At 41.1% G+C, this 26,728-nt stretch overlaps 2 protein-coding genes across 2 annotated transcripts in view; both read right to left on the bottom strand.

Moving 5' to 3' along the window:
• Positions 1 to 416, bottom strand: part of ZC2HC1B (zinc finger C2HC-type containing 1B) — a 34,125-nt gene extending 33,709 nt beyond the window's left edge. Inside the window, exon 1 of the mRNA XM_036318301.1 lies at positions 374 to 416. Within this exon, the coding sequence (XP_036174194.1) occupies positions 374 to 416 (43 nt within the window). The remainder of the gene's footprint in view (positions 1 to 373) is intronic.
• Positions 417 to 3,154: 2,738 nt separating this feature from the next.
• On the bottom strand, positions 3,155 to 16,259 carry LTV1 (LTV1 ribosome biogenesis factor). The gene is made up of 11 exons (XM_036317516.1): positions 16,089 to 16,259; positions 14,666 to 14,797; positions 13,419 to 13,592; positions 10,145 to 10,232; positions 7,033 to 7,174; positions 6,423 to 6,681; positions 5,371 to 5,498; positions 4,302 to 4,441; positions 4,053 to 4,105; positions 3,663 to 3,863; positions 3,155 to 3,534 (listed from the first exon to the last, which is right to left on the bottom strand). The coding sequence occupies exons 1-11, from the start codon at positions 16,089 to 16,091 to the stop codon at positions 3,424 to 3,426; spliced, it is 1,431 nt and encodes a 476-aa protein (XP_036173409.1). The 5' UTR covers positions 16,092 to 16,259; the 3' UTR covers positions 3,155 to 3,423.
• Positions 16,260 to 26,728: the final 10,469 nt, after the last annotated feature.

The following is a 26,728-nucleotide window of genomic DNA, read 5'->3' as shown; positions in this document are numbered from 1 at the left end:
CAGGGGCTCACTCATCACCTTGCTCACTGACATCTCCACATAGGGCTCTTGTAAACTCTAGAAGCTGAAATGAGGCTCAGATTATTCAGCCCATCTTCTCAAAAATGTCTTCATCAAATGGTGGCAAATACTGCCTTCATAGAGCTAGATTTACACTTCTCAGTTGCTCAAATCTAAACAAAATACTGTGTTTAGGGATACCATACAGGTAATGAAGTCTGTATAGTACATAAGAGGAGAATGGAATGAAATGGAAAATGGACCCACAAGTGGCCTGTATGTTCTATTTCTTAACTTGAATAGTGATTATGTGGTTATTAAAAATTCTCCTGTAAGTTTCTCAATTAAAACATGAGGCCATTAGAATTTTTACCTTCTCCTTGCATTATCTGGAACAAACAAGCTGGACAAAACATACTATCAGCACACAGGAAGCAGCAACATAAAGGTATTGACAATGACAGACTCTAGAGTTCTGTCCTTCACTTGAGGTGATTTGATGACATCATAATGGAAGTTTGGATACAAGATACCACAGGTCACATACACAAATGTAATTGCTCTCGGTAGTTTGACTTGTAACAGTCCTAAAATATCTGAAAAAGTGACTTTATACCACTCATGGACAGTATTTAAACAATGTAAGTCCTCAAGATAAAGCAGGCAAATTCTTTATGATTTTGCCCCCTACATGGGACGCTTTAGGCCTTCTTTCTTCTTGCTGGTATTAATCCTGTTTCCCATTGCTCCTTTTAAGTTTAAACAACTTTTTTCTGAAAGGTCTTTCCCAACTATCCATTCATTTACATACTACTTAGTGATCGTTTACCCAAAGCTGGGAACTGTTCTAGACCTTGGGGATAAAATGGTAAACAAATTCCCTGCCTGCAGTTTGAGTGAGAGGAGAAATATACCTGATGCCAATAGATGCTCTGAAGAACATAAGGCAGGGAAGGAGCATAAATACAGAGGAGGGCACGGCTGAATGGATCAGCTGGAGTGTCGCCAGTACACCAAAAGGGTTGCGGGTTCATTTGACACATACAGGAGGCAACCATCGATGTTTTCGCTCATGTCGGTTTCTCACTCTCCCCCTTCCTTTCTCTCTAAAAACCAGTAAATATATCCTCGGGTGAGGATTAACAAAAAAAAAGACACAGGAGAAGGATATGTGTGCCATTTTTTAATACATGGTCAGGGAAAAGTTTATGGGAAGGTGATAATTGAGCACAGCCTTGAAAAATGTTTATTTGCAATAAGAGCACTTCAGGGGGAACAGCACGTTTCCAGATCCTCACGTCAAGTGGTACTTTATCAGGGATTTGGCACTGCTAGTCCTATTTTGCTGCACACACCCTGCCTCCTCAGATGCAGTCCTTGAAGGCAAATCCCTCTTTATCACTTTGGACTCCCAACATTTAGCATGGAGCTTATGTTAAGTTCCCAAGCATTGCTTACAGATGACTCAAATCATAAATATTCCAAAATGTTATGAAATAATTCAAAATACTGTATAAGAACTTATTCCCCAGAATAAAATTAAGATCTTTAAGTTTGGAGGATAACCCACATAAATCACAATATGTTTCTCCAAGACTTGTGGCTTATAGTCACATTCTCTAAACTGCAAAATATGTGATGTGCTGATTTAAACCCTTTGGGTGAAGTACAGTGAAACTAGCTCATAAGATGGAAATTTGGATAGCACCAAGCCAAAGTAATATTCCACGTCTCTAAGATTCTTGCTGGTTTTGTGAACCTTCAATTGAGATACCTACCAAAATAAAGGGTCAATTCTTTTAGGATTTAATACATTCCCAACACTATCACAAACCATCATCTGACCCTTTGCTTCTTCAGGTTGGCATTTAAATACATACTCTCCAGCATCCTACTTTTGTAATGACAAGATCTTCAGCCAAGTTTTTTGTATCAATCCTAGAGGCCCAGTGCACAAAATTCATACACAGGTAGGGTCTCTAGGCCTGGCCAGCGATCAGGGCTGATCAGATTCCCCGCCTCCTCCTTCCCTCACTCCCTCAGCGTCCCGCGGCTGCTCACCCACCATGTTCCGCGCTGCCCCCTGGTGGTCAGCACACGTCATAGTGAGCGGTCGAACTCCTGAGGGGACACTTTGCATATTAGCCATATATATATATATATATATATATATATATATATATATATATATATATATATACACACACACACACACACACACACACACACATACATATACATAGATTGGTAGAGTACCTAATGCTGTTGTTTTTCACAACTCCTTTAAAACTCCTATAACAATGACTTCGATTTAAAATTTATAACAGTGAACAAGATAAGACCAACTTTGGAAGAGCCATAAAATAATGAATTAGACAAAGACACTTTCTAATTAACTTAGAGATCAAATGCAGCTCACCTGCTAAAAATGGTTCTACACCAGCCATTCTGTTCCCAACTCAGATCAAGTGTTCACAGATTTCTTTTCCAGAATAGTCCAGATAGCACATTAGTCATGGACACATGAACAAGAGTTACTAACAACTTGTCTATTGCAAGGAAGTCACAGTTTACCAAACAATTAACAATTGTGATGGAGTCATTGCCTTAGCCTTGAAAATGTTTAAAGAAATTAAAAAAAGAAAAAACAAAAAAACACACAACCCAATTCATCAAAAAAGCAAGGAGTTTTTCAACTATGTATTTTAATCAAGTATAAATGGTTCCAAGCATTAAATAATGTTTAAAAGACAAACTTTCTGGTTTAACTGACTATTTCTGATTTTGAGCCAGGCACTCACTGAAGCCAAGGAAGTTTTCTTGATTATTCCTTCTTCTGTTTCCTGTCTTCACTGTTCCTGAATTCCAAAAGCAAGTCATCCAGTAATTGATTCCCAACCACATTAATACTCAGTTTTACCATCCTTTTGAAGTAACTTTTACACCAGCTTCCTACCAGTGGAACCTTCTCAGAAAAACTCTTCTTACCACTCAGCATTTCAAAATTAGTTTAAATGGGCCACTTTTCTACAGACAGCAAATTAAACCACTTAACTTACTGAAAAGGAGTGGAACGGTTTCAAAGAAATAGTTGAGAACATCTGCAAAAGGCAACTGGGACAACCATACAAATAAATAAGAACACACAATTCCATTTAAATTATGAAGACATTTTCTTTAATTTATCTAAACATTTCACATTTATGAAGTCATTTATTTCAGAGCAAATCTAAGCTCATCATATTAAATTTAAAAATATTACAGTATTTACAAACTTGCTGATATAAATACAAATATTGTGTTGTTTTCAATACCTGCCAGTAAAAAACGCAGACCAGTCTTATCTCTTTGAAGATCCTCATTCCTTCTTGAACACAATGAGGAGCCCTAAGGGGAATGCACCTCACCCTAAATGTTCCACCCTCACAGCTTTAGACCCTCAACATTCTTCTTCAGGTTCAGTAGCTCCTTTTCCTGCCTTCTTTTCTCCAGTTTGAAGGCTAATTTGTTAGCTTTCTTCTCTACTCTCCGTTCCTGTACAAGAATACATGCATGTTATTCAAATCTTCAAACTGATTCAGACTAACTTTACAAAAGAAAATTCGCATGACCTCCCTGCCACCAGCTCTCTGTAAATCTCACATCTGAGAAAAGTCCTTTACCTTGCGCTCTTCCTTTATAGCTTGCTTTCTTGCTCTTTTATCTTCTTTGCTTTCATTTTTAGAGCGTGGCTGGGTTGACACCTTGGGCAGATCACTGTCATTAATCATCTGCATTCGTTCAATTTGCTTTGCTGTGAATCCTTTCTGAGGCAAGACATTGAGAGGTATTCCTGTCTTAGAAGATATTTGGATTTGTTTGGGCTGAAATAAAGATAAAATGGCTTAGGGTTATTTCCCATTCCTATTAAAAAATAGCTCACTTACAACATTGTTGTTGCTTTTCCTAATGGTGTTGGGAGCCACTAGAGATAAAGCTGATGTGAGAAAATAATTTATACACTTCCTTTCCTGCATTGCGTATTTCAAACAGCTCAGGACATTAGCACTTACCTTTGGTTCATACTTAATAAGTTGTGGATGGTTATATAAATTTGAGTATGTACCTAAAAAAAAAAGTCACATATTAATAAGCAGGCTTTCAGTTCAGCAAAACACTACTGAGTTCCTACTATATTCCCAGCTTTAGTGTTTTCATAGTTTAAACAAACAATGGAGTCTCTCATAAATATTTTCATATTGTTTATAACAGAAATATTTATTTCCCCAATATTTTCACAAAATATATACTAAGATACTTACTACAAATGGATTCACAATCCCACTTCTCCTTGATTTCTTCAAGAACAACAGTGACAATCTCCTCCTCCTCAGACCCATCAAGTTCATTCACAGGCAAGTCTTGGTCCTCAAAGGGTTCTAGAGTGCTCAGTTTTACACAACTTGTGGTTAAGTTTTCAAAAATGAAAATAGGAGAAAAAAAGAGCACCACCCATGTTACTGTATGTTACTCAACCTGCACTTAAAGAGCTATGGAAACAATAGCAATTTTTAAAAACCCACACACTCAGGTGTCCTGCTTCTCATTTCCTGTCACAATTAGCTTTGTTTCCCTGCCTTTTGCTTCCAGCAGGTTCTGGCTGTTCATTCTGCTGACAGGAAGGAAAAACCTATCTGCATTTTTGCAAGGATATAACACATTACACATAAAGAAGCTTTTCTAAAACATAATCTTTTTTAAAGCCTCAAAAAGCATTAGCCCATCTGTCCCTCCGAAGGATTCAAATAATTCACTCCAAGTATGCAGCTCCTACCCCGCTGCAGGATCTGCGTGATAGTGATCATCAAACATCAGACCTCTCTAGCAGATGTAAACACCTCATTAGTTTCTCAGAGGAATCATTTAATGTGGGTGCTGATTCACCAAACATTTGGCTGGAAAGTTCTACTAATCCGGCTGGAGAGATACGCTCTTGTCTTTCTTTAAGCCATAAATACCTACTCCTCAGATGCCTGGCATTTCAGGAAGATAAAGAATGTATATACGAAGTCAAATAATTCTTTAGCCAAAGAGGCTAGAGGCACCATCTCATTCTCATTCTCAAGTGGAACGTGACCTTGTACACTTCCCACTCTCACCCTGTTATTGATCATCACTCTTGGACAAGTTCCAGAGAAAGCGGTTCTCAGTATGTTCCCATCCACTGTTATGTTCAGTTTCAGAACTCTTAATATGAAAATGGGAGCCAAAGGTTATGGAAAATGTACCATCTTCTTAATTTGGATTCTGACTAGGTGATTTTCAATTCACGTGCACAATTACTTTATTTGAAGATGAAAAAAGCAGGTAAACAAGGAAAAGTCACCATACTTCTCTGCCTTCTCTTTATAGTAGTCATTCAAAACTTCCTCTAAGCGACTGCTGTCTACTTGAATGGAACCTTCCAATTCAGCATTATCCAGAGCTCCAATTTCATCATCATCATACTGCTCATAAAACTTGAATATAAAGAGAGAAGATACCATGAAAATAAATGTATTCAGTAAGAATACAGCACTTAAAGGTTATCCTACACAACATAGGCACCATCCTGATCACAACTACAATGAAAATATTATCAGGATTCAGTACCCTAACAATATGATGTGGAAGAGGTTCTACCTATCACTTTTAAGACTGTAAGTAGGTTGCCATTTAACATGACAATGAAGACAGTTACTCCATTCAGCTTGGAAAGCAAAATGCTAGGCAGAAATCTTTATGCAGAATATTTTACAGATACTTTCAAATTCATTAATTTTGCAAACTAATGTACAAAGTTCACTTCTTTTTTTAGATGATGTTTACTGTATTATTCAATGATGTTCACACTACCAGGCTTTGTAAGAAAGTAAGCAGGGTGATGTAACTCCTGAAATGAGGTTATTCATGGTAACAGTTTGCTTATTTCTCTGAGAAGAGGGAAACTAGTACTTAGTGAAATGCAAAGTTAGAACCTTTATCTTAGGAAGCCATCCATCCATCCATCCATCATTTACTGAACAGTGTAAAGTTTAAACTCCTACCACGTGCCAGATACCACTTTAGGCCTTGGGATGTATCAGTGAGCAAAAACATACACACAAAAATGGGGAAAATGGCATTTCCTTTATGCTTAGTCCAATGCTTAATCTCAGCAACTGTGACTGAAGAGGTTTGGAATCAAAATATTATCAGTCTAAGAGCAAAATCAGTGGGAGTTTTGATAAGCTATCTTTTGACCTATCTGCATTCCTTCCAGAATTAAAATTAAGGTGGTTTTATGGTCTGTTTCAATAAAAGTTATTGGCTGTTTCTCATGCTGGAAGTTCTAGCGTTAGGTTCCAATGTCATATATAATTTACTAAGAACTAATATTAAAAGGCCCTGGATTGGGACCTTACCTTCTCAAACCTTTCATCATGTAAGGTCAGCTGTTCATTTCTCCTCATAACTGAGGATGTCATAGAATACTCAGTAAAGCGACTTTTCGTTTCCTCTTCCCAGAACAAGTGATTTTCTAGAGTCCCCAGAGTTTTCCCAGGGGTAGACACATCCTCATCTGAGAATGAGCCTGCAGAGTCATAGTCATTGTCATCACTGCCTTCTTCCTTCTCATCGTCCACATCTGCCCACTCACTGCCATCTTCCGCCTCTGATTTCCTAAAGTCAGAGTCATAAATTAACTGTCAAAACAACTTGATAAACAACAGAACCCAATGCCTTTACACAGTAAAACCTGAGGGTGTTTCAGGGAGGATTATTGTTTGGGGAGAACAGCTGTGCTGCTTGACTAGTCTGGTCTGGCACGGTTGGAAAAGTGATGAACTAGCAATCAGGCAACTTGGACTTTAGCCCCACCTACTGATGGCTTGTGTCTCACATTGTCTGCTGAAACACAGAATTCTCAGACGCAAGTCCTAAAGGTCTCTTTCAGCTGTAGCGTTCTATGGTTGATATCCTATTAAAGAAGCAGCAGTCAGGTCATCCTGCTTTGAAACAAACCAAACATACCGCACATCCATTCCCTCTTCCTCTTCTGTTGGCTTATTGGCCTGAAGAATAAAATCATCTTCAAGCAGATTAGCTGGATCATCAAAGTCAAAATCATCATCAAGGGCTGCGACAATGTCAGGATCAAAATCCAACCGAGGCCCTAGATGAAAAATAAAAATTAAGTAATAACTCCCCAAGAAAGCATCATTCCTTCATTTAACTAACATAATCTGAGTACCTATTATATGCCAGAGTATAAAAGAATAATTAAGAACTCTAAGTCAGTCAAGAGGGAAAGAGATGGATGACTGCAAATAAAAGAAAAAGGGGGGCCCTAGCCGATTTGGCTCAGTGGATAGAGTGTCAGCCTGCAGACTGAAGGGTCCCAGGTTTGATTCTGGCCAAGGGCACATGCCCAGGTTGTGTGCTCGATCCCCAGTGGGGGGCGTGCAGGAGGCAGCCGATCAATGATTCTCTCTCATCATTGATGTTTCTATCTCTCTCCTTTTCCCTTTTTCTCTGAAATCAATAAAAAAATAAATATATTTAAAAAAAAGAAAAAGGGGAGGGGCTTGAGGGGGGAAACCCCTTCCATTACAGATCTACAATGTTAAACTGTCTAGTAAGCAAAATTCAAAGCTTTGACCTGCAGGAAAAAACTGAACTTTAAATTCACCTGTCAGAAATAACTCTCGCCTGTTAGAAGTCACTCAAATTAATTATCTGTAGCCTATTATATTATACCTTGTCTTCTCAGACTGAGATTTTAGTAAATCCCAACCCGTTTCTTCAGCTAGGTTCTTCTATAAGTAAAACCACTACAGAGTTCAAGAAGTTTCATGTCCAAACCTGTAAACTGACATGGCTTCCAGCACCCTCCCATCATGGCTCCTGCTTGGCTCTCCAGCCTCAGCTCCTAGTAATCCTGACCCTTCACTCCAGGCATGCCCAGTGTGTGCAGTTTCCTCTATTCACGCTGTCCTGCTTTTGCACAGTTGTCTGCGCAGAATACCCTCTTTCCCATCCCACTCCTTCATCTACCTGCTTAACTTAGCCCTAAGAAATCAACTTGGACAAGCTTTCCCTAGGAAAAATCCCCCAGGCTTGGTTGGTGCTTCATCATTTACCCATTTGTACTGTAGTGGTAATTACCCATTTATTGTCTATCTTTCCCAACTTAGGGTAAATTCCCTCTGGTCAGGGACTATGCTATTCTGGTTTAACCCAAAACCCTGTCAAACAGTGGCAACTCAAAAACCTGTAGAATGAATTAATAAATGAATGCTCAATGGCAAGTTTACTCAATAAGGGTTGAGGGACTGGGTGAAAAAGTGAGAAGATTAAGAAGTACAAATTGGTAGCTAAAGAATAGTCATGGGGATGTAAAGTACAGCATAGGGAATACAGTAAATAATACTGTAATATCTATGTATGGTATCAGATGGGTACTAGATTTTTCAAAGTGATCACTGTTACTTAATGCCCAATCATTCAGTTATACACCTGAAATTAGTATCATATTGCATGTCAACTGTACTTGGAAAATAAAAAATTTAAAAAAAAAATTGTTCTCATCACAAAAAAATTTTGTAACTACATGTTAATGTAGTCTTATTGTGATAATCATTTCATAATATATATATCAAATTATTTGTATATCTGAAACTAATGTAATATGGCAATTATATCTCCATCTATAATAATAAAAGCGTAATATGCTAATTAGATTGGATAGCCAAACAACCTTCTGGATGAAGCTGGAGCTGCAAGGGCCGAGCCCCTTGCACAAATTTTGTACATCGGGCCTCTAGTCTGTCTCTGTCTCTCTCTCTCTCTCTCTATAAGCCTAATATGCAAATTGTCCCCAAAGGAGTGCACCTGGAGACCCATCACCCGCTATGACATGTGCTGACCACTAGGGGGGCGGTGCGAAATGAAAGAAGGCCCTGGCCAGCAGCGGGAAGGCCCTGGCCAGCAGCGGGAAGGCCCCAATCAGCCGATTGCCAGCCAGGCCTAGGGACCCTACCCATGCACAAATTTTGTGCACCGGGCCTCTAGTAAAATATATTAACCATTGGGAAAAAAATTAAAGCTATTTAAGAAAACAAAACGAACACTACTTCTGTGTTTGTTCTAAAATACGTTGGTACTGCAAAAAAAAACAACAAAAAAAAAAACAACGAACATAAACATAATTTTTCAGTGTATGTGAAATAGATGGATAAATGGGACGTCTACATAAAACTGGAGGCCCAGTGCATGAAATTCGTGCACGGGTAGGGTCCCTATGCCTGCCTGGCGATCTGGGCCAACTGGGGCCTTCTGGTTGCTGGCCGGGGCCTCCCTTCCCCAGCTGGGGCCTTCCTTCATTCCGTGCTGGCCCCTGGTGGTCAGCGCACGTCATAGCGAGCGATTGAACTCCCAAAGGGATGGTTTGCATATTAGGCTTATGTGTGTGTGTGTGTGTGTGTGTGTGTGTGTAGAGAAGATACTTCCATACTCTTGGGAAAACGTTTTTTCTTTTAATTCTCTCCTCAGGACATGTTTTTGTTTTTGTTTGGTTTTAAATCCTTACCCGAGGATATGTTTATTGATTTTAAAGAGAGAGGTAGAGAGAAAGAAAAATCAAACTGTTGCCTCCATATGCACCCTGACCAGGGATTGAACCCAAAACCTAAGTATGTACCCTGACCAGGAATCAAACCCACAACCTTTTTTGATGTACGGGATGACACTCCAACCGAGCCACATCTGGTCAAGGCCTGGGAGAACTTTTAAAAGCTAACATGAAGTATTTCCAAGATTACACTATATGTATGTAAGGCTAATTGAATATTATTGTTTCTTTCGTAAGAGGTTAGGTCAAGGTTAAAAGACCCCCACTAGATCATGAAAAATAATCTTTCCTACTTTCCTCTCTAAATAGGAACTTCAAAGACTAAGAATTTGATGACAATAAAAGAAAAGAATGCTAATCACACTCATCCCTTCCTAACCATCTCTCATCTGAATTGAGACATATCTCAATTGTTTCAACACTTTATCAGGAACAAAACTCTGAATTATTACTATACGAAGTTTCTTTTTGTAAAACACAGCTCCACTGAAAGGGCAAAGAAATTAAACACACCTGAAACAGGAGCTGCTTTATTTAACAATCCAACATCTTCCTCAAACTCTGATGCAAACACTGATGAAGGCAACTTAATTCCAGTGGTCTTGAAAAAAAGAATTACACAATGGTTAGTTTATTCAACAATACTTCTGGAACTACTTTACTGGGCTGAAAAGTTCAGTAATTCAAAGTTCAAAACTCATGGTCACCCAGAAGCTTAGAATGTGACCTTACTTAGAAACAAGATCCTTGCAAATGTAATCAGTTAAGAGGAGGATTATGGAGTATGGTGGACCCTAGTCCAATGACTGGTATGTCCTTCCAAGGCCATGTGAGCACAGGAAGACACACAGGGGAGGATGCTGGAGTGACGCATCCACAAGCCAAGGGACACTAAAGATTGCCAGAAACCACCAGAAGTGAGGAGACAGTCAGGAAACAGATTCTTTCCGAGCCCCCAAGAAGGAACCTACCCTTCGGAAAGCTTGATTTCACTTCTGGACTCTACAATTGTGACAGAATAAATTTCTGCCATTTTAAGCCACCCAGTGGTAATTTGTGACAATGGTCCTAGGAAACTAATACAATCACATTCTGAATTCTCTCACTTGTGCTCCAGTTATACATTTTAAACATGTATATTCCCCCATCAGCTCCAAAGCAACTTCCCTGCAATACTTCACAGAGCTTTCTCCAGCATACTATTCCATTTAATCCTCACAACGCCTTGAGGAATCAGCATGTTTTAGTGAGGTTCTGGGATCCACAGTATTACCTCATGTCCCTTCCTCTGATTGGAATTTTCCTTCCTCTTCAATGGAACCCACCCGTTAGTGGCTAGCTCAGTTCCTCCTCCCTCCACGAAGCCCTTCTTAATTACTGTCCTAGAACTTCCCACTGCGGTGGACTCCCCTCCCTTCACACACCATACAATCTACTTCAATGTGTACTGGCACATATTTTCTGACTAGTCCTTATGCTTTAGTTTCACCTTTTCAACCAAAGAGTTAATAATGTGAGGGTCACCAGCACATGTTATCGGTCCATGTACCTCACCACCCACTCTGTCCTCAGCTGAGCAGCAGGCCTGACGCTAAGATGTACGTTCTCACTGGCTCACAGGCAGAATGCTGCACTGAAAGCCTCAGAAGAGCATGAGCAAAGGCCACATACAGCAGTGCATACCCAGCAAGCTGTTACGGCTTCCAGAGTGAGTTACTCTATGGCATAAACTTGGGCAAATACCTGGTATTCTGCTATCGAGTCCTTCTAATGTATTTAGTTTTTCTACTGATTTCAGAGAGAGGAAGAGAGAGAAAGAAACATCTATTTGTTGTTCCATGTATTTATGCATTCGTTGGTTGCTTCTTGTACATGCCCTGACTGGAGATCAAACCTGCAATCTTGGTGTATCAGGATGTGTCTAACCAACTGATCTACCCTGTCAGGGCAATAGAGTCCTTTTCTTAGCAAACAGACTTACTAGATATAATTCACATACTATACAATTCACCCACTTAAAATGTACAATGTAATGATTTTTTTGTATATTACATTATTATTTTGTAAAACTGTGGTAAAACATATATGTGGTCTTTAAAAAAGATACTTTGCAATTATTAATTCTTGGAATTTAGCAGTTTAGAAGGAAGGATCACCTTGTTTTTAGTGAATTTACCTTTGGAGATGTTTCTAAATATTGAGAAACAGTCAAAGAGTATACACAATTAGAGTTTAGACAGTGACTAAGAAGAGGAATGGGATTCTTTTTATTGGTTGTAGTAGCTCCTAAATACAGGGATGGGCAAAAGTAGGTTAAATTACCAACCAACATTACTTAAAGATAAATCATAACTAAGGATACAACATGATAGTAACACAAAAATAAGTAATACCACAAAAATAAACTCTTTGGAGTACTCAGAACTGTAAACCTATTTTTGCCCACCATGCTTTCTACCACGGTAGCACCTGCTTTCCTCCACGTGAAAATCAGGGGCTACTTAAGCAGTACTAATTTTTGTACTGCCTTATTTTCTGTTTTTTTTTAGGGTTCATTCAAGATTTCTGGTTTATTTAATTTTGGTGGTTTGTTACAAATTACTTTAAGGTTAAAAAAGCTCATGGGACTCATGTACATTTTTGCGCTGTGCTACAGAAAGCCTATGGCAATCTTGTCTTTAAAAATAATGCATACATCTTTATAAACATCATTTAAGTGTCCATTTAAGGGCCTTATTCTGTTAAAAGTGAAATAAACCAGTTAGAGAAAGACAAATACCATATAATCTCACCTATATGTGGAAGCTAATGAACAAAATATACTGACGAACAAAACAGAAACTGAGGCATGGATACATGTAACAGACCGACAGATGTCAGGGAAGGGGGACTGAATGAAAGGTGAAAGGATCAGCCAAAAAACATATACACATGACACAGAGACACAGACAACAGTGTGATATCAGCAAGAGGGAAAGGAGGGTGGTAAATAGGTGGAGATGGGCAAAGGGGATGCAGATAGAGACTTTGCTTGGGGAGATGGGTGCATGATGCAGAAAAAGGAACTTAAACTGGTAGCACTAATCCTATATAATTAAAGGGTAATATGCAAATTGACACTAATGGCAGAATGACCAGAACGACTGCTCAACCAGTCACTAAGAGGTGACTCTTGGCCGGCAGGCTCCCATTCCCCAAAGGCGAACGGGGAGCCAGGGGTGAGTGGCAGGGGATGCGGGCAGCGCCAGGCTAAGGCTCCCGCCCCACTGGTCGCCCCACACACAAACGACCCACGGAAGGGGCGGGGCCGGCTAATGGGTGGGAAAGGCCGACTTCTTAGCCTCCTCCTTCCCAATCCCACCCCAGCCGGCAGGCTTGGACGAACGGGGAACCGGGGGTGGGTGGCGGGACCGGCTGCTGGCAGCTGGGGAAGATGGCCCTGATCTCAGACCAGGCCTAGGGACCGTACCCACACACAAATTTCGTGCACCGGGCCTCTAGTAATTTATAAATATGTGCTCTCACTTGCACTTAAACAATGAAGTATTAAAGTGCTATCTAACATGACCACATCTATCAAAAGTTCTAACCCTGTCCAAGACTGTCACTTTTAATAACTGCCACCAAAGAACAGGCGGCCTACTCTCACCTGCACACACACACCACTTTCGGTGAGAACATGGCCTGCCCCATTTCTTGCCCAAAGTTATATTGATATAAAACTGTTTTGTTTTTTTTCACTCACGCCCACACACTCTTTCTCACACAAATTGTTGAAAAGTCTTACTGAAATTACTGAAGTTTCTTCGTTTTCATTTCTCCTATTGGGTACACTGACTGTACTTGTGGGAATCAGCTCTGAGGGCCCGGACGGTTCCTTCAGATGCTGTAGGTAGTCATAGTCGTCATCGAAGAACACTCCATACTTCCTCTGTTCTGCTCGCCTCTCTTCATCATTTTTCTAGGATAATAAACAAAATGGAACTACTACCTCTTCCAAAATTAAGGCACAGGAACCTTCCAATGAGCACAGCTTTCAGAACAGGAGGCAGATGGCACATGGACACTGTGGTTGACAGGAATGAGACAATGAATTCTTGACAAATTTAGGAGCTTCCAAACTATTGTGTCACATAAAATTAAAATGGAACCAATTCCTCCTTTCAGTAGATGTTTCTGTGCAATAATCCAAGCCAAGAAACACACACACACACACACACACACACACAGAGCAATTTGTTTTATCATAGAGTAGGGGCCTTGAAAGGTTAAGTATAATTTCTTGTATTTATACACAAAGAAAAACTGGCTTTACTAAAAAGCTAAATAGGCCCAATGTTCCCCAACACTTCCTTTCACATTACCCATGCTTAACAAGTATACTGACTGCTAATTAGCACATCGACCCTTTAAAACAGTGGTTCTCAACCTTCTGGCCCTTTAAATACAGTTCCTCATGTTGTGACCCAACCATAAAATTATTTTCGTTGCTACTTCATAACTGTAATGTTGCTACTGTTATGAATCGTAATGTAAATATCTGATATGCAGGATGGTCTTAGGCGACCCCTGTGAAAGGGTCGTTGGCGGTCGCGGCCCACAGGTTGAGAACCGCTGCTTTAGCAGCTCCCTAGTACTTTCTAAAGCTGACTTACCAGTTGCAATGTTTTGCATTTCATGAGTGACCGGGAGGCAACATGCAGTTCGTGGTTATGAAACAAAAGGCTCTTAGGGAAAGCAGCGACTGAGCTTTTGGTTGTGCCCCAAATATCATCAGGCAGTACTGTAGCCGATGCTTAGTACATGTTTATCATTACGCAGGATGTGCTCACTGAGACATCCCAAGTAAGGGCGATTCACCCTCTCACTCAGAATGAGTACGCACAACGTAAGCATCAGCACATTTATGAAAATTAAGTCACAGGTTTTGCTTCCCTGAAGATCAGTTACTTGAAAATAGCAGCTGGCTGGGATAGTTTAAAACCACCAACAGTCCGCCCACACACTCCCTGGCTGAAGAACAGCAGCACCTACTTTCTGTGTTGGCAGCAGAACCCTCTGGGGTGCAGTCTCATCCGCTGCTAACGGATCTCGCTGGCTCCGGTGGACCAGGTGGAAGGACACAGCTTTCTTCTTCTCTATGAAGGGCTTTTTCTTCCTGTGAGGCTTCGGGGGACAGAAGCGGAACACGCCATGAACACAGAACCCAGGCCCCTGTGGCTTGTGTCACAGTCCGCGCGGGCATCTTCGCTAAGTTATGTGAAGGATCAACAGGTTTTTTGAAACCTACACTTGTAGGGCAGGCAACATCAAGTCTGTTCTCGAAATGCCTACACTCACCTTCCTCCAACAAACAGCTGTGGGCACCTACTCTGCGGGCAGACCTTGTCATGGGCGCTGGGGATACAGCAATCGCTAAGTCAGACAAGCCCCTATTCTTCTCCAGCAAATCATCAAGAACAGTGATTTCGGGTAAAGAGAAGACAAAGACGGTGTTGTGCAAAATGACTGAAGAGTGACTTTAGCCTGCGTGCCCAAGGAGGACCCGACAGGTTGGACCAGGACAGTGAGCCTGCCACCAGGAAACCCGGGGAAGGCAGATGCGAGGGGGGTACACGCTTCATGTACCAACTACGGTGGGGCCTTGACTTACGAGTGTCCCGACTAACGAGTTTTTCGAGATACCAACCCTCTCTTGGCTGATTTTTTGCTTTGAGTTTCGAGCTGAAATTCGAGTTCCGAGCCAGTTTCAGATACCCCACCACTAGTTGGCGCAGCAAACGTCACAGTAAACGCCACAACATCAGCCCGGCATCACGCGTCTCACTCCTTCACTTTTCGACTTGACATACGAGCAATTTGAGTTACGAGCTCCGTCACGGATCGAATTTAGCTCGTAAGTCAAGGCCCCGCTGTACTGTGTGCAAACAGCTGAAGTCAGTGAGACTCGCCATTCCTTTCTACGTGTTTATTCCACTACCCCACCGTGACTTTTCTACGCTGAGAAGGCATCATCCCAGCGGAGTAAGCCGCCTTGCTTCGGGAGAAAGCCCAGGCTCTCCCACAAGTTCCTTCCCCCAGAGCAAACTGACCGGCAGACACCCCCTCTCCGCCGGACCCCGTGCAACACGGGGAGGTGCATCTGCGCCCAGCGTGGCAGAGGTTTTCGGGGTAAGGGGAAGGCCATTCTCTTGGGAGGCGCTTGGGCGTGGGAGACGCGCTGTAGGCGGCAAAGTGTGCCCCAGGGGGTGAGGGTGACCCAGACCCGGCCCTGCGCCCCGAGCCACCTGCCCGCAGCTTCGGACCAGCCCTCCCGGCCGCAGGGGCCACCGGCGCCGCAGGGGCCACCGGCGCCGCAGGGGCCACCGGCGCCGCAGGGGCCACCGGCGCCGCAGGACCCAGCCGCGCTTCCGCAGACCCAGAGCGCCACGCCCCCCAGGCCAGAGGGCTCGCCCACCATGTTGCGGCCGCCGGGCGCTCACACCAAAGATCGGCGACTGCACCTCCAGGTCCTGCGGCACCGGACACGCTGCGTCTGGGACGCCGCAAGGGCCAGCTCACCGCGGCGTCTTCAGGCCCCACCGCACGTGCAAACCCGGGACCCGGACAGGAAGTCCTGCACCGGCCGTGGAATCGGACCAATCGCCGGAGACCTGAAGTCTCGCGGCCGGTAGTGACGCAGGCCTCACTCCGTCCCAAAAACCGCGAGAAGCTCTAGGGAGGAGGGCTGTTCCCGTCCCCTGGGGGCGGGACTATTGCGGCCGGAAGTGAGTCCGCGCCGGGAGGAGTCGCAGGCGCCTCTGTGGCGGCGAGGCGCCAAAGGGGGTGTCTGGTTTGGAAGAAGTTGTTTGTATAGCGCCCTGTACCGGGAATACAGGCGAGGAATCTAGCATCTCCACTGACGGTTGTATTCCCTGCCCATTTCCAACCGTGAAAAACAAGACAAAAACAAAAACCTTGTACACGAATGGTGCCCACCATCCCCAGACCCGAAGTTTCAAGTTCCCTCTCTCTCGGGCTGGCGCGGAGTCAGTTGCCTTAGCAACAGAGGGTACTGGGCCTTGGTATTCTTGGCTGCACCAGGCTTCTCAGGACTTTTCACCATTTAATAAACTGCGTTAAAATGTTCAGTTAATCAACCCCCAAGACTGTTGACAGTAGAGGCATTTGAATTAATAAAATATATTCATAATCTTTCGGGTATTTGCACGCCTATTTTAAAGTGGAAACATTAGTTTATTGTCTAAGCAAACAGGCTAGACTAGAAGCACACTCGAGGAGGGTTTCAGGAAGGTGCCCGAGCACTCGGAGTTTTTCCTGGGCAAAAGCGGGTGGTGAGGCATTCAGAGTTTTAGCAGCAGATCTTTGCACAAATTTGTGTTTTTCTTCCCCAATTCCCCGTCTTTCCAATGTCTGAGTTATCTTGGATTGCGTCTTTATGTCCTATTACCAATGTAAGTGTTAATGGAATATTCTTGGATTACAATAAAAATTATAGAGACAATTTAGTACCACTAACGTGTCTTGAGAAAAGGCTTTGTAACAGGAATAATATGTAACACACTTTTATGTGCCAGACGTTCATTATAATTAAGCTTCCTGAGGGCAGGTTTAATTTTGGTTTGATCTGTTTCATTTGCTACTTTGTCTATTTTCAGGACCTAGAATAGTGCCTGGCATACATACTCAATAAATTCTATTGGTTTAAATGAATTGACGTTCTGGTACTTTATCTGAATTATTTCATGCTTTCCTTACCACAAGACTACAAGAGAGGAGCTATTATATTTATTATTTTACAAATACTAAAACTCAGGCATAGGAAGTTAAGTAACCTTCTCGAGGTCACACAAGCTAGTCAAATGGCAGAGCAGGGATTTAAACTCAAGTCTAAGACTAACCACTTAACCACATTGCTTATTTTTTATTTTTTAGTAATATTCTGTTATTATAAATATGCCTAATATTAACACTAAACACACTATGCTATGCACTTTGTATTCATTGTATCATTCAATTCCTTTGATAACCTAGTAAAGTATAGTTAGATAGCTCTAAACCTATCTTATAGGTGTAGAGTCTGAGGTTCAGAGAATTGAAGTGACTTGCCTAAGGTCACACAGGAAGTGGAAGAGCCTGAATGTGTAGCACATCAGTCTGGCTCAGAAGGGCCACACTCTTTTTAAAAATATATTTTTTTTATTGATTATTTACAGAGAGGAAGGGAGAGAGATAGAGAGTTAGAAACATTGATGAGAGAGAAACATCGATCAACTGCCTCCTGCACACCCCCTACTGGGGATGTGCCCGCAACCAAGGTACATGCCCTTGACCGGAATTAAACCTGGGACCCTTCAGTCCGCAGGCCGACGCTCTATCCACTGAGCCAAACCCGTCAGGGCAGAAGGGCCACACTCTTAACCATATGCTACACGGCCTCACTAAGGCACTCAGCCAGCAATAGCTGTCCATGCTGCCTTCTAAGTATCCAAGTAGTAGTATACTAGTATTACTTCATTACCCCTTTTATCAAATTTATTGTTTTTAATACTCTAAGCCAATCATGCATTTTTCCTGTATAACACTTTCAATATCCACCCTCTGGCCTCAGGGTGAAGTCCAAATTCTTTTGCATGGAAGCCATCAATTTAGCATCTTGTCTCCTTATTCCCCCACATACCACTCTATGACCCAGCCTTATCAAACTGTTTGCAGTTCTCGTATGTATCTAAAGAGATTGGCTTTCTCATGCCCATCTAAAAGGCTCTTCCTCTTTACACCCTGTCCTTCAAGAGTTAGCTTGGTTATTTCTGCCACAGGAAGCGTATACAGGCATACCTTGAAGATATTATGGGTTCAGTTCAATACCAGTGTAATAAAGTAAATATTGCAATAAAATGAGTTGTAATCCATTTTGTTAGTGGAGTGTCTTGCCTTTGATTTGTAAAAAGCGCAACACCTGTGAGGCCAATAAAGCAACGTGCAATAAAACAAGGTATACCTGTATTCTTCAAAACTAGGGCCCATCTCAAATGTTCTCACTGTACCCTGTGATTACATCTATTCTGCTCAGTTACACTAAATTGTAAATCCTTATTATTTTCATCTGTTTTAGAGCCATTCTGCAGTAACCTACTTGAGGGCAAGGATTTTTGTCTTGCCAATTTTACTTCCCCAAGGCATAGTATAGTAAGGACTCAATAATAATTAGTTCAAAGCACTTTATATACATTTACTCATTACATTCCTACACAAGAATTTAAGGAGATATACTATTTTTACCCTTTTATTTTACAAATTAGAGATCCAAGGAACAGAAAGTCAAGTGACTTTTGCCCAAGGCTGTGAAGCGAAAATGCAAACCCAGGTGTAGCTAGAGAATCATACTCTTAACCATTACAATACACCGTATTTTAAAAAGCCAACACATATGGGGAGCTTCCAGGTGTCAGAGATTGTTCTGGGTTGTGTATTTATATTAGCTCATTTAATATTTGTTGAATACAATATCTAGCACAATGCATTCATTACAATGGTTAGAAACAAAACTCATCTTCACACAATGCTATTTCCTGCCATTAAAATGTTATTTCCTACCATTGAAATCACCCAGAACTGAAATATTATAGCGATGATAATAAATCCAAACTATACTTCTACTCTCTTATTAGTATGTTCTAATTAATGGCATCAATTTCAAAATAAACAAACAGAATTTCTAGCTTAGTTTGGGCTTTGAAAATGTTCTCATTTTTTCCATCTGAAATCAGCTTGCCTATTGATATTGTTTAGCATCTTAGCCTCGATTACATCACATTCAGCGGGGTTCTCCATTAGCATCACTCACGGATCCCAAAGCATCAGGAAACCAGTGTACCCCAAAGAAGAGCAAATTTGCTAGACCTTGAAGCAGCAACTTTAGGAATTATAAATTACTTGCTTGACAGTATTAACAGAGCTTATAGAGGTACTTAATTTACCAAAAGGGGAGGTGCATCAGGATGGATGTAACACATGGTCACTGTATCATTGTTTGTGATAGAGAAATAAATGGAAATTCTATTAGTAAGGGATTAATGTAAAGAAAACATTTATACTGCGGTCAGTTGTGAAGCTGTTCTAAGGAAGATTGATATGGACAAAAAGCAGGTTGGAAAAAAAGCAAGTTTTAGAACACCATAGTAGATGGCTTTTTTTTTTTTTTGGTTAAAAAGTAATAATAGGAAAACATTTTACACAGAAATATCATAGTGCACGCATAGAAAAATATCTAATTGGCTATGTACCAAACTGCCCACGGCAATTATCCACGAGGGGCTGAGATTGCAGAAAACTTTCCATTTCTAATTGAGCTATTTCTTCACTGTTTACATGTCTGCAGTGACCATTTGAAGTATTTCATTGGTATAAAAAAAGTAAAGATACTTAAATATAAAAACCAAAGAGGGGGCAGGTTAGATGCCAATATAATCTGCCTCAATAAATATTGTGTTTTTTTTTTTAATTAAATCTTTATTGTTCAGATTATTACATTTGTTCCTCTTTTTTCCCCCCATAACTACCCTCCTCCCAGTTCCCGCCCCACCCTCCGCCCTCACTCCCCACCCACTGTCCTCATCCATAGGTGCACGATTTTTGTCCAGTCTCTTCCCGCATCTCCCACACCCCTTTCCCCCCCAAGAATAGTCAGTCCATTCCCTTTCTATGTCCCTGATTCTATTATGATCACCAGATTATTTATTCACTTGATTCTTAGATTCACTTGTTGATAGATGCATATTTGTTGTTCATAATTTGTATCTTTACCTTTTTCTTCTTCTTCCTCTTCTTAAAGGATACCTTTCAGCATTTCATATAATCCTGGTTTGGTGGTGATGAACTCCTTTAGCTTTTCCTTATCTGTGAAGCTCTTTATCTGACCTTCAGTTCTGAATGATAGCTTTGCTGGATAAAGTAATCTTGGTTGTAGGTTCTTGGTATTCATCACTTTGAATATTTCTTGCCACTCCCTTCTGGCCTGCAAAGTTTCTGTTGAGAAATCAGCTGACAGTTGTATGGGTATTCCCTTGTAGGTAACTGTTTCTTTCTCTTGCGGCTTTTAAGATTCTCTCTTTGTCTTTTGCTCTTGGCATTTTAATTATGATGTGTCTTGGTGTGGTCCTCTTTGGATTCCTTTTGTTTGGGGTTCTCTGCGCTTCCTGGACCTGTAAGTCTATTTCTTTCACCAGGTGGGGGAAGTTTTCTGTCATTATTTCTTCAAATAGGTTTTCAATATCTTGCTCTCTCTCATCTTCTGGCACCCCTATAATTCTGATGTTGGTACGCTTGAAGCTGTCCCAGAGGCTCCTTACACTATCTTCGTATTTTCGGATTCTTTTCATTTTGCTTTTCCAGTTGGGTGTTTTTTGCTTCTTCACCTTTCGAATCTTTGCCTTGATTCTTGCGCTCCTCTGGTCTGCTGTTGGGTGTCTGTATAATATTCTTTATTTCAGTCAGTGTATGCTTAATTTCTAGTTGGTTCTTAATCACAGCATCGAGGGTCTCATTAGATTTCTTGAGGATCTCACTACATTTATCGGCGGTCTCACCAGTCTTTTCGAGGGCCTTACTAAGTTTATCGGCAGCTTCTAGACAGTTCTTGAGAGACCTTAAAAGTGCGGTTTTGAGCTCTATATCTTCCATTTCTGACATTTGCGTCCTGTTTCTTTGTCTCCGCATTTTTTTTATCTTTTCTTGGTGCACCCCCTAGTGGTCTTTGTGCGCAGTCTTGTTGTAATTAAGCCTTGATTGTTGTCGGCAATACCAGGGGTGATTTGACCTCCAGGCTAACTGGCTATGAGAGTCAGCTGTGTCTGCAGTGGGAGAGAGCTTCTGTGCTGGATCTCTAGGGCGGTGCTAATCTAGCGTTTGCCTGAGGCTATCTGGCAAATGGCTCTGCGCAGGGCTTGGGCGGGGCGGGTCCCCGGGGATCTACAGGGCGGGAGGAGCAAGCAGTTATGGCTGCTCTCAGTTCCGTCCCTAGGGGCTCTGCCTCTCAGAGTCCCAGCAACCACTGCAAACCTCGGAGAGAAAGCTGCCTTCGAGTTCCGACCGAAGCCAGACAGTCCTGCCTCTCCCGTTTGAGTCTGGGTCCCCAGCGACTCGCCCGGATCTGGAGCTCAGAGTCTGAAACTCCCTCCCGATTGAAAACAACAACCGCGCCCTCGCAGCCAGCTCGCTCCACGCGCACTCTGAACCTGAGTATTTCACTTCAGCACTGCGCCTCCTCTGAGTCTGGGTGTGATATTCTCTTTCCTCCTAGTTGTAGAATTTCCACTCAGCCAGCCTTCCTGTAGTTCTAGATGATGTCCGTTCTGTCCTTTAGTTATATCTCTGAAGTGGTTGTTCGAGGCAGCAATCTCCAGTGTTAACCTATGCCGCCATCTTGGTTTCTCTCGAAATATTGTTAAAGGATATTTTTTAAAATGGTAAAATCATGACTCATGTATATACATAGTTCAAAGTACTTTATATACATTTACTCATTAAATTCCTACACAAGAATTTAAGGAGATATAATATATATATTCAAGATTTTATTTAACACGTTAGGAGGGAACTGGTAAGATGTTTCAATTAGTTCAGAAGACAATCCAAAGAACAGAAACATAGACAGAGCAAGAATATTGAAAAGAATGTGTAAATGGGGACAAAATTGGCTTCTTTCCCAGTGACCTAGGGAAGACGACTGAACCTCCATTGGACAGAATTTATGTACATGTCTAGAGACAAGAATTATTTTCATTACTGTCAGCTTGCCACAAGTTACAAAATTATAAAATAGCTCAGAGGCAAAGAGAGGTGCAAAGCCCACATAAAGTCAGAATTGGGAGTGCTTATTTAAAAAGTGCATCATTTTTCACTGAAGCACACATTTTTCCTTATACTACTAATAACCGGAGTATGCTTGTTATGGTAACTGGAATTAGTTTCTGGTGCTTATTCCATTCTCATTGTATAACCTGGGGAGAGGGGACCTCCGTTTACTCGCCTCAATGTAAAATGGGAAAGATCATGTTATTAATACTCATCATACAGGGTTTTGTTGAGTTCAATGAGAAGTTGTGTGTTAATTACTTGGATCTGTGGCTGGTTGGTGGTCAGGGCTCAGTGGGAAGGAGCAGTTGTCCTCCTCCTAGCAGAGTGTCGATATTCACCTAACTTCATTGTTGCCTCAGGAAGGCCATCTCCTGAAACCCGGGCCTCCTCCGGCATCTGGGATTTGTCAGGAAACACAGGCTTTGCCTCAAATCAGGTTTTCATCATGGGAATCTGTTCGCTTGCATCTTGATCCGACTTTCCACTTCCCAGGATCCCAATCCTTTGGTTTCCCCTCAATTTCTGGTGCCTTTCAGGTCCCTCAGATTACATGCTTAGACTCTTTCACATGCCTCTAGCCTCCGGTGACTGTATGTTCTTTACAACTCTTTTTAATGACACAAACTCAAGGTATTGGTTGGCTTTCTGTTTACAGACTCCTATTCTTAGAGTCAAAAGTACATGTTTCATTGGGTAACACTTTTTGGAAATGTTAATCCAAATTAATTTTCTCTACTGTGCCTTTTAAATTATAAAATGCATTTTTAGTATTCTTTGGTATGTGTTGGTTGCATTCATTCTAGCTTTAGGCTTACAAACTCTTTTTACTGATATGGGGTAATTAGATCATGCATGTATTTAATTATAAAATTAACCCTGCTTTCAGAAAATGAGAGACCAGTATTAGTACTACTGAGGGATTACATTCCTATTGAGGGATTCTGCCTGTCATTCCATTGGACTGAGGGTGAGCTGAGACATTTACCTACTTTTTTTCCATCACCCTCTTCCCTGTGCTTATAGAGTGAGCATCTCACTGTGCTGAGTGTAATTCTTATGCTGAAAGGTAGGGTGTTCTTTTTTAAAAAACAAACAAACACACAATATAGCACCTAAATGTAAACTAATTTCTTAATAATATCTGCCTTAAAGAACCAATCAAACATTCCACTGATGACGTTAAAAAAGGCTATGTTGGACTTATTGTGATAATATGTCTGTATATTACATTTGGGGCAATGTAAGTTTTCAAATATAATTTTTCCTTTACAACTTAACCCCCTCCATAAGGTGCTATTCCATTTTATTTAAATTTATACTAACCAGTAAAACCCAGTTAAGTTAAAAATATGTATATCATCTAAAGCACTCAGATGATATGTAAATGAAAGAATTTTATGATTTGGAGACAAATTCAGGCAACAAAAATACAGTTCATTCAATTTTCATTGTAGCAATTTCTTCACAGTCTTAAGCTCCATTGTTAAGGAGCTTGTCCATTGCCACAGCTTCCGTTACAGTGCTGATGGTTCTCAACTTCCTCTCCGCAGCCAAGACATTTTCTTTGACCTTCCGGACTCATATCCAACAGATTATTCGCATGTGGAAGTCCGAACAGGCAGGCAATTCAAACACATTGAATTTCACATACAAAGTTGAATACCTGACCTCTTCACACCTCCTACCCTCTTTCCCCTCCCCCTGCACCCCCACTCCCCTCTTACAACAACCTCACCTCTGCCGTTCTTTATTTCAACAAGTGGCATCACCGCTCTCCACCTAGACATGATGCGTGGGTACAGTCTTTACTTATTCCCCAGGTGCAAACATCACTTCAACTGTCATTAACTCACTATGTTTCTTCATTCCAATAGTTAATACCTTGATCGAGGCCACCATCACCTCCCAGCAAAATTATAGCAACAGTAATGGTCTCCACTGGTGTCAGATGGTCACTAGACTTATCAGTAGGGATCACTTCTTAAGTTATATATATATATAATCTCCACTATGCTATACACCTGAAACTAATGTAATATTAAGTGTTAATGAAAAATTAAACATTATAAAAAAAATCAATGGTCTTTGTGTGTCTAATATTGCTTCTCCAATCTAGTCTCTACACTGTGGCCAGAATAATAGGAAACATCTGAGATGTTATCTGAGTTGACCCCTCTTGTCTTAAGGATAAATTCCATCTCCTTTAGAAGGTTTACAAGGATCCTTTAGGTTTAACCATTGTGCTCTTTAGTTTTCCATGCCTTTAGCTGCCATCTTCAGCTCATTCTTCATACTTACTTGCGCCATCCTGAGCACAACTATAGCGCTCTGGGCTCAGGGACAAAGAAGACTAGATAGTGGTGTGGAACAGACAAATCTATATATGATGTTATTTAAATTAGTTGGGTCTAGTCAGAGAAACAGAATATTTAAAAAACGCAATAGCTGGAGAAGACATGTGAATCCTTCCTAGAGGGAGGGGTGGGATGTTAATAAACAGAATTCCAGTTGGAGGAAAGGTGTGAAAAAAGTTGTGATATTGGAAGAGTGCATAATGTGTCTGAGGAACAACGAGCTTCATTTGATTTGGCCCAAGTGAGAAGTAAAGGAGAGTCATTTGGAACGGTGGCTTGTGGCACTACATTAAGTACCTGGGAGTTTTCCAGTAGGCAGAGGGGACTCACTGGAGAATTCTGAGTAGGAATAACATGAGAGTTGTCCACCACAAAGAACAATGTGGGAGCAGGGTTAAGAATAAATTGGTTGGGGAAGACTCAGAGTGGTAATTACTGAGATTTCAGGGGTAATCAGGGACGGAACTAACGCCATGATGAACTTACACTGGCTGTGGGGAAGATGGTGTGCACAGATAGCTTAAGTTTGAACTGCTGAATTTTCCTATCTGAACCATTAGGGGCAAATTCTCCCCAATGTGGAGCACCTTTTACTCCAGCTTGTCTGACTGGGGCCAACCAAAGTTGAAAGTCCACCCAAGAGCAAATCCTTAGGTCAACGAGTATTGAAAATGCCAATTCTCTCCTCCCTAGGATACTTGTCTAATTACGAAAAGTTAGCACATTAACAGATTTTTTCTCTCTCCTTAAAATCTCTAGAAATGGTACCTTTTTAAAGCAAAGAAGCAGAAAACTTCACATGAACTTTAGGTTCTTAGCCTTTCTCTAGAATTTGATGTGTTCTTTACAGTGACCATCTTTTAAAGGGCCAAGAGCTTCAAAACTCATAAACTCATAAACAGGACTCTTGTCTGTGGATAGCAGTGCAGTAGCAACATCTCCATGCAGATGTCTGAGTTGAGGTCCAGCGAAGCGTTCAATCACAATAAATGCTATGACATCAAACCATTGTGTACCAAAAAAAACTGTCCATTTCTTACCTCCATTGGGTTTTGGAAAGTAATGTTTCAATGTAGAACCTGATTTAGTTTGAACAAAAATTAAAAGTAGTTGTTGAACCACTACACCTACCTTGGGAATGTACTGCTAATTTTTAATAGCATACTTGGAGCCAATTTTTCAGATGTTCCTTTTAAATGTTTTGCTCCTAATCTTATCATACATCTTCAATCTAGAATAATGGTACACAAATTGCTTTTCAACTTCCCCCTCATACCTCTGCCCTTGTCCTGGAGTCAAGGGAGAATAAATGATTATTTGTAACCACGGTTGGAAAATAATGAAAAGTATATTCCAATTCCTCTTCTGGTCAAAATATGTTCCCAATCTCTCTCCTGGCTTATAATACATTAAATAGTAAGCATAATGAGGAAGTTTATTTTCTTTCTTTAAAATATATTTTTATTGATTTCAGAGAGGAAAGGAGAGGGAGATAGAAACATCAATGATGAGAGAGAATCATTGATTGCCTGCCTCCTGTAGGCCCCCCCACAGGGGATCCAGCCTACAACCCGGGCATGGGCCCTGACCAGGAATCAAACTGTGACCTCCTGGGTCATAGGTCAATGCTCAACCATTGTGCCACACCAGCTGGACTATTTTCTATATTATAACCTCTAAAGGGACTACCTTTTATTTTTATACATAATAATGTCAATAAAAACATCAATATCAAATATACTCAGATATAAAACGATAGCAAGTTTAAAAAATATACTTTAAGTTACTATTTAAAGAGTAATTCTTAGGTATTTTAAATAAAAAATACAAATCACAAGATCTTACATACAAGAAGTTTTCAGTTAGGGGGAGTTGAAATAACAGG

This window comes from Myotis myotis, unplaced genomic scaffold, assembly GCF_014108235.1.
Source record: "Myotis myotis isolate mMyoMyo1 unplaced genomic scaffold, mMyoMyo1.p scaffold_m19_p_7, whole genome shotgun sequence".
NCBI classification, from domain to species: domain Eukaryota; kingdom Metazoa; phylum Chordata; class Mammalia; order Chiroptera; family Vespertilionidae; genus Myotis; species Myotis myotis.
Note: the sequence above shows the minus strand (reverse complement) of the source record. Positions and strands in the feature narration are given on the sequence as shown.